General features: G+C 44.5%; 1 protein-coding gene across 7 annotated transcripts in view; it reads right to left on the minus strand.

Annotated features, from left to right (window-relative positions):
* The window catches only part of TBC1D5 (TBC1 domain family member 5), a 1053329-nt gene that overhangs the window by 445754 nt on the left and 595264 nt on the right, over positions 1 to 12311 (minus strand). For all 7 annotated transcript variants that reach the window (XM_063922184.1, XM_063922178.1, XM_063922180.1 and 4 more), the window contains 3 exons: positions 4355 to 4444; positions 4189 to 4263; positions 868 to 935 (listed from right to left, as the gene is read on the minus strand). In XM_063922184.1, the coding sequence (XP_063778254.1) occupies positions 868 to 935; positions 4189 to 4263; positions 4355 to 4444 (233 nt within the window). The remainder of the gene's footprint in view (positions 1 to 867; positions 936 to 4188; positions 4264 to 4354; positions 4445 to 12311) is intronic.

Here is a 12311-nt window from a genome sequence, read left to right on the forward strand (position 1 = left end):
ACTTCAGTCAATTTGATTAACCATCTGGACTAAAGCATAGATACCCTTAAACCTGAACTGTAATGGCAAAGTTTTGAAACTCTGCCATAGAATCATTACAAAAACACATGTGCTCCCGTGTTGCATTACAAACACCTATTAGGTCAAAAATACATGAGTCCATAAAGTAGTCAAAGTCTACACAATGTAATAAAAAAATAAGAAAACTTTAAACATAAGAAAAAAAAGTTAATAAAAACACGCACATACCTATCAACCAGTGCCCATCTGTGCAACTCACAATATTACTAAGCTCCTCCCCATTTCATTATAATATCACAATTCCCAACACACTACAGCAGATATTGCCTAAACCAACATGTTAGACTTGTGTTTGATGGAGACAGATAGTTAACAGGATTCCAGTAGCAATTACTGTACTAAATAACTAGTGATCAGAAAATGTAAATGTCCAGCACAATACATAGGGGTATATTCAATTAGTGTCGGATTCCCAACACTTCGCTATTCAATTTGCAGGCATTTCCAACAGGTTTTTGCCCATTTTCGACAACGCCAAGCCGACTTTTGTAAAGTCGAATCGGCATCATCGAAAATGGGCCAAAAAAACTGTCGGAATCGCCCGCAAATTCGACAAAAAAGTGGATCCGCGGCTAATCTGCTGATCCACGTGTTTTCCGACAAGTCGGAAAAACAGCACTGGAATTGAATAGGTCGAATCCAGATTAGACCTAAACAAGTCTAAACGTGCAGTTTTTCTGACTTGTCGGAAATTCCGACACTAATTCAATAGACCCCCTTAGTATACAATATTGTATAACAAGTTAATAACAATAAAATAACAAAACATGAAAATTCCATACATACGTTCTTTTAACATCTTGCTCAACCATTGCTCTGAGTTCTTTATCTTGAAAAAATTTATTCCACAGGCTCTAAAAATGTAAATTAGGAATTGTAGAGTTCTTACTTTTAATTATTGTTACATGAAGACACACTACATACAATGTGCAGCCACATTAAAAAATAGTAACGCAGAAATTTTACATGAGAATGCCAACATTATGAAATCTTCTAATATTCTATTATCATTAATGGGCTATTTCGATCTCAAACTTCTCAGTATAAAAGTAGGAAGGTCTTACGTCACCCCAGACACTCAAGGTATAATGGCTTTACATTGTGTCTATTGACTTTTATTATATGAATGCATATCTTTTCAATGGGATAACATTTTATAAAGTATATACACCAAGAGAGACTGGTTTTGTTGGAGGGTTTTTCACTCTCTTTGCGATAATAAGGTTTCTGACATCTGAATACAATGGAATGATTCCATCTTCCCCTGCTTAGTTATCTTTTGGAAACTCACAAAAAATTCTACACAAAGAAGAATTCATATCATAGTCAGGTGTTACGAAGGGGTCACATAGGGGGAAATGTGATGTAGTGTGTGTTTTGGATTTAATAAATTTGTTCTTTAAACAGCTGAAAATCGCACTCCACTCCACTTTCCCCAAAGTGCCCTCTCCATATCTGGCATGTTTTTAATTAATTTATAAACCCAGTGTGACATTTGAAGACATACAGTATATGTGGCAGGCATCACATGTATATGACACAAGATGTAGTCATAATGTCAACATTCACAGTGTCGACAGCTATGATGTTGACATGTTGGCATGTGAAGTATGCCAACATGTTCAAAATATAGACATCTGAAACGTTGATGTGTGAAATGTGGACATTCTGCACGGACTGAAAGGTTAGGGTTAGGCTGTAGGGGAGGAGGGTTATGCTGCGGAAAGGGAGGTACAGGGTTAGGCATTAGGGGGATGGTTAGTCTGCAGGAGGGGATGGTTAGGCTGGGTACACACTAGAATGATGTGTACCCAGCCAGTCTGACGGGCACACTTGCATGATGCAGGGGACAATGGCGCATTGTAGGATGATATGCTGCTGCATCATACATAAATAATATCGACTAGAAGATATTACATGCGACCCATGTGAGCACGCAATCAGATATACACACATAACTATATATGTCAGATTTGTTGTTCCGATTTGCCCCGAAAAGTCAAATTGGGCCGACATCGTTTAAGTGTCTAGATACCCTTAGGGTTAGGCTGCAGGAAGGGAGGGTTAGAGTTAGGCTACAGGAAGGGGGGGGGGGGGGGGGGTTAAGGTGCCTACATATAAAACTTGGTAACTACTGTATAAGTTTTAGCAATAATTTTTGTGTATAGAAGAAGGCATCAATATGTGTACTATGTTTTTGCAGAACCCTTCTGTAGTTGGGTGTACTTTTAGATGCATCAACTCAATATCATCACTTGTATACACTTTTCTTATACATCTTTTCCTACATTCACCTCTGAATGAGCACCAGTGTACTTTAGTTAACACTAGTTAAGGGACCCAGAATATGCCAGGTCACTTCATTCTACTCACCCCTTGTGCTCTGCATCTTGCTCTGTTCAGACCTGCCCCCTCTTCTGCTGCTGTACCCACGGATCTGACTGCTGCTTTTCTTTCATTCCTCCCTCCACATTTTCTGCTCCATCCAACCCAACACCTGGATCTGCATTGTCCTTCCCCCCAGCTCAATCCCAACCTTCCCCCTCACTCTGCTCTATCCCGTAAGGCCCCATAGCACCATCCTGCCTTCCTCTCCCATACTTCTGTCTCTAGTGGTCAGCCAGGTCCTCCTCTCTGTAGTGCTAGGTCTGTCCTGTTTCCCTCGCAGTGGGAGGGGCTGCACACGCCTTGGCTCCCACTGTGCATGCATGTTGGAGACAGGACAGACCTTGCGCAATTATTATATAGATTATCGAACATGCTGATGAGCAAGCTACAGACACTCAAAAATAAAAAGGCTTCATGTACATTATAAACCTGAAACCAGTCTGTGTTAACAAACTTCTGGAATCCAACAATAAGTTTATATTTTAAAGTGGCTTAACTTTATTCCTAATTGGCTTAATTTTTTAAATGAAAATGAAGCCAAGTAGCTTGGCTTATTTCTATTAAATATACTGAATTCTCTACAGCTAAAATTACCAATGAATATTGAAAAGTGTTTAATCCTCTACATTATTGGAATCATTATTTTATATTCCGAATGTTGGAACCAGTAAAAATAGCTGACATACAGTATATGACTGCTCATCACACAACAAAAACAGTTAATCATGGGCAAGGGAACACAATACACAAGTATTACATGCTGAAAATACAGTATGGACGGAACGTAGTCAGTCTGCTTCCTAAAATTGCCAATGTACATGATGAGATGTTGTTAGCAGTGGGAGTTAGTAGCCCTGTGACACTGGTCCATCTGCTATACCCAATATTCTGAACTTGCTTTGCAAAGCCCCTTTATGAACATAGGCGTTTATGTATAAAACAGTGAAAAGAGTGGAGAAGTGGACCAGTGGCGGCTGTACTAGATAAATGCTACCCTAAAGCTCATTGGTTGCTAAGGGCAGCTGGTCCACTTCACCACTCTTTCAATGCTTGATACATCAACCCCTGAAAGCTCAGACTGGGCATCACTACACTATTGGCAGCCTTTCGCTCTAGGGCCCTCATTCCGAGTTGTTCGCTCGCTAGCTGCTTTTAGCAGCCGTGCAAACGCTAAGCCGCCGCCCTTTGGGAGTGTATCTTAGATTAGCATAAGTGCGAATGAAATGATCGCAGAGCGGCAGCAAAATAAATTTGAGCAGTTTCAGAGTAGCTCCAAACCTACTCAGCGCTTGCAATCACTTCAGACCATTCAGTTTCTGTTTTGACGTCACAAACACGCCCTGCGTTCGTTCAACCAGCCACGTCTGCATTTTTACGAGCACTCCCTGAAAACGGTCAGTTGACACCCAGAAACACCCACTTCATGTCAATCACTCTGCGGCCAGCAGTGCGACTGAAATGCATCGCTAGACCTTGTGTAAAAAACCATCGGCTGTTGTGAAAGTACGTCGCGCATGCACATTGTGCCGCATACTCATGCGCAGAAGTGCCGCTTTTTTGCCTAATCGCTGCGCTGGGAACGAAAACAGCTAGCGAACAACTCGGAATGACCACCTATGTTGTGTAGAGCAGAATGGCTCCTCAGGCCAGATACCTCCAAATATTGTGTGGATAGTAGGAAGGGTTGGCATATTAATCATGGCACTAACGTCTACTTACCCCCTCATCCTGTGACAGTGGATTATTTATCATTAAGTCTTGCTGTCCAGCAGCTTTCCGGGGATTTGTAATATGCTAAATGAAGGCAAAACAGAACGTCATCACATTGCTGGCAAGTAAACACTGTTACAACACAACACTAGATATTAATAGAAATGTCACTTACTATTTCCTTAATCTTTTTATATCGTGTTCTTAACTGCACCGTTTTACTTATCCATTGGCTTCTATCTTGGGGTAAAACATTTAGAAACAGCTGCCAATAAAAAAATTTAAACGTGTTAGAAATAAGCTTAGGAAAGGACAATGATTATCAGGGGAACAAAATAACATGTAGAAAATAAAGCTACAAGAAAATGAAAAGTGAAAATAATTGATATAGATAATAAGTTGGATAGGTGGCACTCTAACGCAACATTCTTTAGAAATACTCAGCATCAAAACATGTTAGACAGCTCAGTAGAACTTCATTCAGAAAGGGAATTGTTGCAGGTAATAAAGGGAGAGTCTCGTATTATGAGAAGCCAGAAGGGAAAGATGACGAGAGGTGGTGGTGGTAGTTGGGGGGGGTTTGATGAGTTGGGGCAATAAGCTAGCAGGGCATACTATATAATACTAATATGAAATAACATTTTTTAAGGGGTTCATTTTCTCATGAGTGTAGGATTAAAGTACATGACAGTAGTCTGACCTGGTAGATTGGGTTTGAAACACAGAAGATCCCAGCTGATATTGGCAATTGGCCTGATTGATATTGTTACGCAAACCTAGTTGATATCGCTCGCAGTCCCCTGTCAGCTGCAGCATGCATTCGGGAGGTGGAGCAGGGGCAGCACGACGGATCCAGGTTCAGCGTCATTGAATACAATTTTTCTGGACCTGGGTGTCCAGATCCTATGGCGTAAACTGGCCTTACACCTAAAGATTTATTGTCCAATCTGGCTGGTTGGAACAAAAACCTTTTAATGTATGGGAGCAAATAATAGTTGACCATTTGCTCAAAAATGCCGGAAAACTGACAAAAACGGACGTTCAGACAAATTAGTTAAATCAAATGGATTTAACCAATTTGTCTGATTGATCATTTTTGTGTGTTTTTCAGGGTTTGGGAGCAAATGGTCAATTGTCATTTGCTCCTATACATTACCAGATTTTCATTCCAACCAGCCAGATTGGACAATAAATCTTTAGGTGTATGGCCAGTGTTACACAGGCTAGCCGGTGCCTGTAACCATCACAAATCGTAACCAATGGTTGCGATGGTGATCCGAGGCTGCTTGGTTAATGCTAACATATAATATAAGCTTTGATTGTTTGGTGCCAATCTGCTGTCGCAACCTCATATCCCAATGTTATCCTGTGGATAACCTGTGGACACTGCAGGAGAAATATACAGTAAAATCCTTATAAACATATTTCCACCCTGCCATTACCACCCGCAAAACCAAATTTACCATCAATGACAGCCACGGGGTCCACTGATGGGAACAGGAACCATACAGAGTGTTTCCTTGTACCATGGTCATTACATGTGTAGAGCAGTGTGAAATAAGAAAATGTGGTAGACATCTGCTAAAGGAGAACCCTGTGACATCATTATGTGATGTCACAAGCATTTCCATCTGGCCAGTTAAGTGCATGGGAAACATGAACCATGAATCCATTGCATAACAGTAGTAATAGATCCAGACAGAATGGCTCTAACAGTAATTTCTGTACAAGTTACAATTAGATTACAGTCTGCATTCCATAGGAGACATCAATTTAGTGTTTAAATTGGTTAAATAAAATAGATATAAAATAAAAATTACATATAATGCAACTACTCCTGACCTTATAACAATCTTTAAGAATCATATACTTGGGATAAAGAACAAACAACATTTTGGGGTAATTTTCTGAGTTGTGCTAGATGCGGTAAAGTAACTATACGTACTAAGATATTTTTTGCTATTTATCTAAATTTTGTATCTGTTGCTTATGAAAAAAAAATATATTTAATCCAACATGTGACCAAATAAAGGATGTGGTATGGAAGATTTACAGTAATTAGATAGACAGTCATGATGTCAACCCAGGGCCGGTGCAAGGTTTCTCGGCACCCTAAGCAAAACTCCTGCCTTCTGCCCCTTCCCCCTACCCACCCTTCAGATGAAAGGCATGCTGCTCTCACCCCCTCCCCCCTACTATGTTAAATATCTGCTGTTCTATCCCCCCAAAATCTGTGTGCATGCTGCTGCTCATCCCCCCAGACTGTGTGCATGCCTGCTCCTTATCTCAACCCCCCCCCAACCCCACCCCCACCGCCTCACCACACCGCTGCTCTCGCTCTCTTTCCTTATCAATGCAGAGAATGCACTGTGCAGTCACCTTACCTGCAGGCTGCAGTGCAGAGTTGGAACTGAGTAGTCTGTGAAAGAGCCTGGAATGAAGAGCAGTGCCCCATGTCACCCCCAGCCAGGACTCCAGGAGCTGTCAAAGTTACTGCCTGTGCCGGGTGGAGGTGGAGCTGGAGGCTGCAATACGGGAGCTTAGCAGTCACGGCTACTGTAAGATACGCATTCTGGGGGATTGCAGTGGCTGTGAAAGGTAGGACTATGCTACCTTTTTTAGGCAGCTGTAGCAGGCCGCCCCCTCAGGTTCCGGCGCCCCTAGGCAGCTGCCTAAAGCTGCCTAGTGATAGCTCCGGCCCTGTGTCAACCCCATTTTTGCATTTGTTGGGTGTTAGTTTCTATGTTTCATATGTGACCACAATTACTGCAAACGTATTCGCTCGCCACACTTCTGTTACTATTCCCAATCGTAGTCCACTTGGATTGTAAATCAAGCAACATTTGAAAAATATGTGACCCCCCCAACAAAAAAAAATCAATTTGTGTCAATCATAATCATGTTGACCTTATGAAACTGTCGACCTTAAGTCTGTCTACCTTTCACATGTCGACCTTTGGACACCGTTGACCTAATACATGTCGACCATATAGTGTCGACGTATTGACAGTCTGTATAGACACTGTCTATATATACATTGGAACCCAAATAAACACCCTACTGCTTCTGTAAAACTTATATAAATAATATGTAGTTAGACTTAGAAATAAAAGTGTTTGTTCCTGAAAATAAAGCATAAACTAACTGCTATCATGAATGGGTTAAAATAAAAAAGGTACTCACATACCTCTACCATAAAATGTTTCTGCCTCAGAAAACAAGAATAGGAATGAAACAGTTACTTAAGGAAGTGCATTTCTCATCCTGGAAAGATACAGAACAAGCCCACACAAATTGCCTATGCTTTGGCCCAGTCAGTCCGAATCTGTGCATTTTTCTTTAGGTGTGCATCACTATGGGAAAATAGCAGGAAGAGAAGCTTTTCTTCCCAAAACCTAAATCACCAAAGTCATAAATACACTTTACATATCATTAGCGCATTCCGCAGTGCTGTAGTTACAGGATCTTAAAAGGCAGACATTATTTTATGGCTGGGTGATTTACTCTGCAAGAAAGAATATATTTTAAAACGGACACATCACTGTATCATCTCTATAGAGTGCTTTAGGTTCATTCTGCCTAATTATTATGTTCCTTTTGGCATAAAATATGGCTGAATTAACCTCTGCAGTGTGCTGCACCATCTGTTGACATTAGTAAAACATGCATGTCTGCATGCATGAAGTATTCTAGGAACTGCACAATACACTCAGTGCATACACTACACCGGTGGCGTGGGGTGAGGTCAGTGGCTGGGGAAGCTCTGACAGCTAACCCACCCCCCTCCCCCTATAATGGCGGGGGGGGGGGGGTGCAGTCCCCCATACATTGCTAAAACCAGCACCAGGCAGAACCAGCCAGGGGGGATAATGACATAACAGGGAAGACGCTCAGTATGTGGTCCCCCTGCCATAACATTAATCTGCACCCCCCCCACCCCCCCCCAAACTAGTCAGCCCAGGGCTGGATTTCCTCGGAAGTGGGGACCCCAAAAAATAGAATTGGGGTCCCCCTCCCGAGCAATAACCAGCACTGGGCTATGCCCCGCACCCCTGGTGGCAGTGGGTGCGGGGTTCATTGTTAATATTGTTCTTTACAGGTGGCCTACAGGTCCCAGTAAGCCTGCCCCAGCATGCTGGCACTTGGAGAACCACAAGTGCCAGCATGTCTGGACATAATGGGCCCGCTGGCACCTGTAGTCCACCTATAACGAAAATATTAAAATAAAAACACCACACTATCTTTAAAAATAGTTTATTAGTCAGGGTCTTCACCTGGGGGCAGCAGCCTTTAAGCTCTTTTGTATGGCCACCACCTCCCCAGGGCTTCCGACATCTTCACCTGGGGTGGCCGTCACCTCCCCAGGGCTTCCAGTGTCTTCATTCGGCGTCTTTACCTGGGAGGCGGCGGCCTTTAAGCTCTTTTGCATTGCCGCTGCCTTCCCCAGGGCTTCCAGCGTCTTCACCTGGTAGGCGGCGGCTGTTAAGCTCTTTTGCATAGCCGCCGTCCATTCAGGACTTCCGGCGCCTTCTGTCTCAGGAGCTCTTCTCTGCTCCTCCTCTGCCGTCGGACTGACGCGCCGCTGCCTCGAGCTGACTTATATAAGTCAGCCGGGGGGGGGGGGGGGGGGAGGCGGGGCGATGATGCAGCGAGCCGTGATTGGCTCGCGGCAGACATCTTGAATTTCAAAAATTACGCTGAGGCACCATATTTTAAATTGGCACCGCTCCGCTGCCAAACTCTGCAGAATGGCAGACAGGGAACTCGGATCCCTGCCTGCCACCAATACTCTCGCCGCCGCCCGCACCTCCGCCACCTCCCGCCGTCTGCACCTCCGCCACCCGCACCTCTGCCACGCCCACACAGTGATTGACAGCAGATCCCGTTACAGATCCGCTGGCCAATCACTGTGGCCACACTGACAGGGGCGTGCTTTCATGAGTTGAAAGCACGTCCCTGTGCTTTTAATGCCCATTGCAAGGCCCCGCCCGCGCCCCCATACCTTTCCCCATTCACAACGGGAGGCACCACGATCGGTGCCTCCCAACCCCATTTACACAGGGATAATGATTAGGATAATATACAGCATATACTAATGACACAGAATATGTGTCATAAGTATCTTCTTTATATTATTTTAGTCATTAATGGCAGGGGAGGCACTGCCTCCCCTGACTGCACGTCCCTGCACTACACATGTATAGACTATGATTGGAGCTTAATCAAGGCTGAATAAGAGAAGCTTATATCATTTATTTGGGGACATATGCAATAGCAGCTCATATCAGTACTGTATAAACTTTATAGTATTTCGTTCTTGATACATTTACAGTGTTCTGAATTTATTGAAAGTTTTCCAGGTTATTGATGACTGAAGATCTGCCCATTAATTGGCCGAGATATGGTGGAGTGGAGTTCAGTTGTATCGGTGGGGATCCAGAACACTGAAGCCACAGAATAAAGTGAGTTGGGGATGTTTTAAAAAATAATGAAACTGCCTTCCTTTTTTTTATCCCAATAAACAGTAGAAGTGTTACACAGATCTGTCAACTAGATGTAAAAGTAAGATAGCTAAATGTGAGTATATATAGGGGCAGGAGCGTTTTTGCCCCCCCCCCCCCCCGCCCCCCTCCCCGCCCCCCCGCCCCACACACACATTCCCTTCCCCCACCCCATGAATTTCTCAATAAGAAACTTTTGGCCTAGGGTTGCTGTGAAAAAAACTCTGATAGTGCAAGGAGCTGTGATTAAAACTTTTGGGAACTACTACCTAGTTTGTATGTGTGTGTACATATGATAGGGAATAAAGACTATAAGCTCCAATGGGGCAGGGACTGATGTGAGTGAATAAATATTCTCTGAAAAATGCTATGGAATATGTGTGCGCTATTCCTGAAGTAACTGAATAAAAACACATTGCTGGGGGTCAATCCTATTAGCCGTGATGATATCGCGGTTGTGAATTATCGCGGTAGCAGCCGCACATTACAGCTGCTTGAATTTGCCCACAAGTGCTTTCTGCCCTAGAGGTCTCTGAGCACTTTGGTGTGAATTTAGCCCAAAATCATCCCGCATCGGGTGCGAGATCGGGTGCCGTTGCTTGCATTTAAACACAGCGGCAACGGCACATCGCACCTTCACAAATAATAGGATTGATCCCCTGGAATGCTTCCTGAGAACACAAACTGTACTTGATCTTTTCAAATTTAACTTACCGTATTTTTCGGACCATAAGACGCACCTGGTACATATTTGAATTATAACTCACAATAACTAAACCATGCTGATGCTGTATAAACCTTTACTTCATAGTTGTTTTGAGGTACTGTAAAAATCTACACGTTTATCCATGTTAAATGATTGCATGCTAAGTTACACATGCATACACCAGTGCCGTAACTAGGCATTTAAGCGCTGTATGCAAGAAACGGCATTGGCGCCCCCCCGTGCAAGATAGGGGCAGTGTGCGCCGCAGGTGCGCAAAAAATATATAGGGGCGTGGCTTCATGGGAAGGGGCATGGCCACAAAATAATACCAATTCATACTACGGCGCACAGTGGTCTCCATTATTCAAATAACGCCGCACAGTAGCGCCACTACACCAGGTAGAGCCCCTTTTACACATTACAGCAGACAGTCCCCCTTTTTACACATTACGGCAGACAGCGTCCCCTTTTTACACATTACGGCAGACAACGTCCCCTTTTTTACACATTATAGCAGGCAGCGTCCCCTTTTTACACATTACGGCAGACAGCGTCCCCCTTTTTACACATTACGTCAGACAACGTCCCCCTTTTTACACATTACGGCAGACAGCGTCCCCTTTTTTACACATTATGGCAGACAGCGTCTCCCTTTTTACACATTATGGCAGACAGCGTCCCCTTTTTTTTACACATTACGGCAGCCACATCCCCCTTTTTACACATTACGGCAGCCAGTCCCCCTTGTTACACATTGCGGCAGACAGCATCCCCCTTTTTACACATTACGGCAGTCAGTGTCCCCCTTTTTACACATTACGGCAGACAGCGTCCCCCTTTTTACACATATATATATATATATATATATATATATACTTACCATCTCCCCGCTGACAGTCAGGCTCCTCGTGCTGGCAGCGCCGGAGGGAGCGGAGAAGGAGGAGGAGGGACTAGAGCCGCAGCAGCGCCATGTAATTGGAAGTAACGCCGCTGCAGCTGTCCACTCTCCTTCCGTATTGGATGCCCGGCGCTGCTGTGAATGCTGGGATGGAGGAACCACATCCCAGCATTCACAGCAGCGCCGGGCAGCCAATACGGAAGGAGAGGGGACAGCTGCAGCGGCGCTACTTCCAATGACATAGCGCTGCTGCGGCTCCAGTCCCCCTCCCTCCTCCTCCTTCTCCGCTCCTTCCGACGCTGCTCTCCTCAACAGCGCGGCCGCGGTGCACACAGCAGTGGCGGCATGTAATGAGTCAATTTGACTCATTACATGTCGCTGGCCATTGCGCCCTCAGGGCAACTCTGCTTTGTGCCAGGCACACCTGGCACATCCGTAGTTACGGCCCTGGCATACACCATAAGATTGTGTTTTGTGACAGACAGACAGACTGACTTCCACTCTTGTTTGTTGCCGAATACATACACATGGCTGTTGCTCGGTGGAGACTGCAGCACAGATAGAAAAATAGAAGGGGTGGGGGGGTGGGGGGTTTGTATAAAATATAAACCTAAACTGTACCTTTAAACTTGTTTTTATTATTGGCGAGTGGCTGCCTGGTTCCCCGGGGATCAGTGCCGTGTATTAAAGCAACTGCAGCCGAGGCAGAGCAATAAGTGCCTCCCTCATGTTTCTGCCCACCCTCCAGACTCGTGTGTAAACTAACCAATGGGGGTCTGGTGGGCGAGCAGATACGAGAGGGATATGCAGTGGTTGTGATACCTGGCGCTGATCCCCCCACTACATGGGGAGTTATGGTTATCTGGACCTGCTCTGCTATTTTTGGTCTGCTCTGCAGCCACCATTGAGCAGCCACCATTGAAGAAATGGGTATGTCTGCCAGTGAGGCTGCGATGTGATGCTGTCAGTGGGGCGGAGGCGAGGATGTGCTGCTGTCAGTGAGGCGGAGGCGAGGATGTGCCACTGT

This window comes from Pseudophryne corroboree, chromosome 5, assembly GCF_028390025.1.
Source record: "Pseudophryne corroboree isolate aPseCor3 chromosome 5, aPseCor3.hap2, whole genome shotgun sequence".
NCBI classification, from domain to species: domain Eukaryota; kingdom Metazoa; phylum Chordata; class Amphibia; order Anura; family Myobatrachidae; genus Pseudophryne; species Pseudophryne corroboree.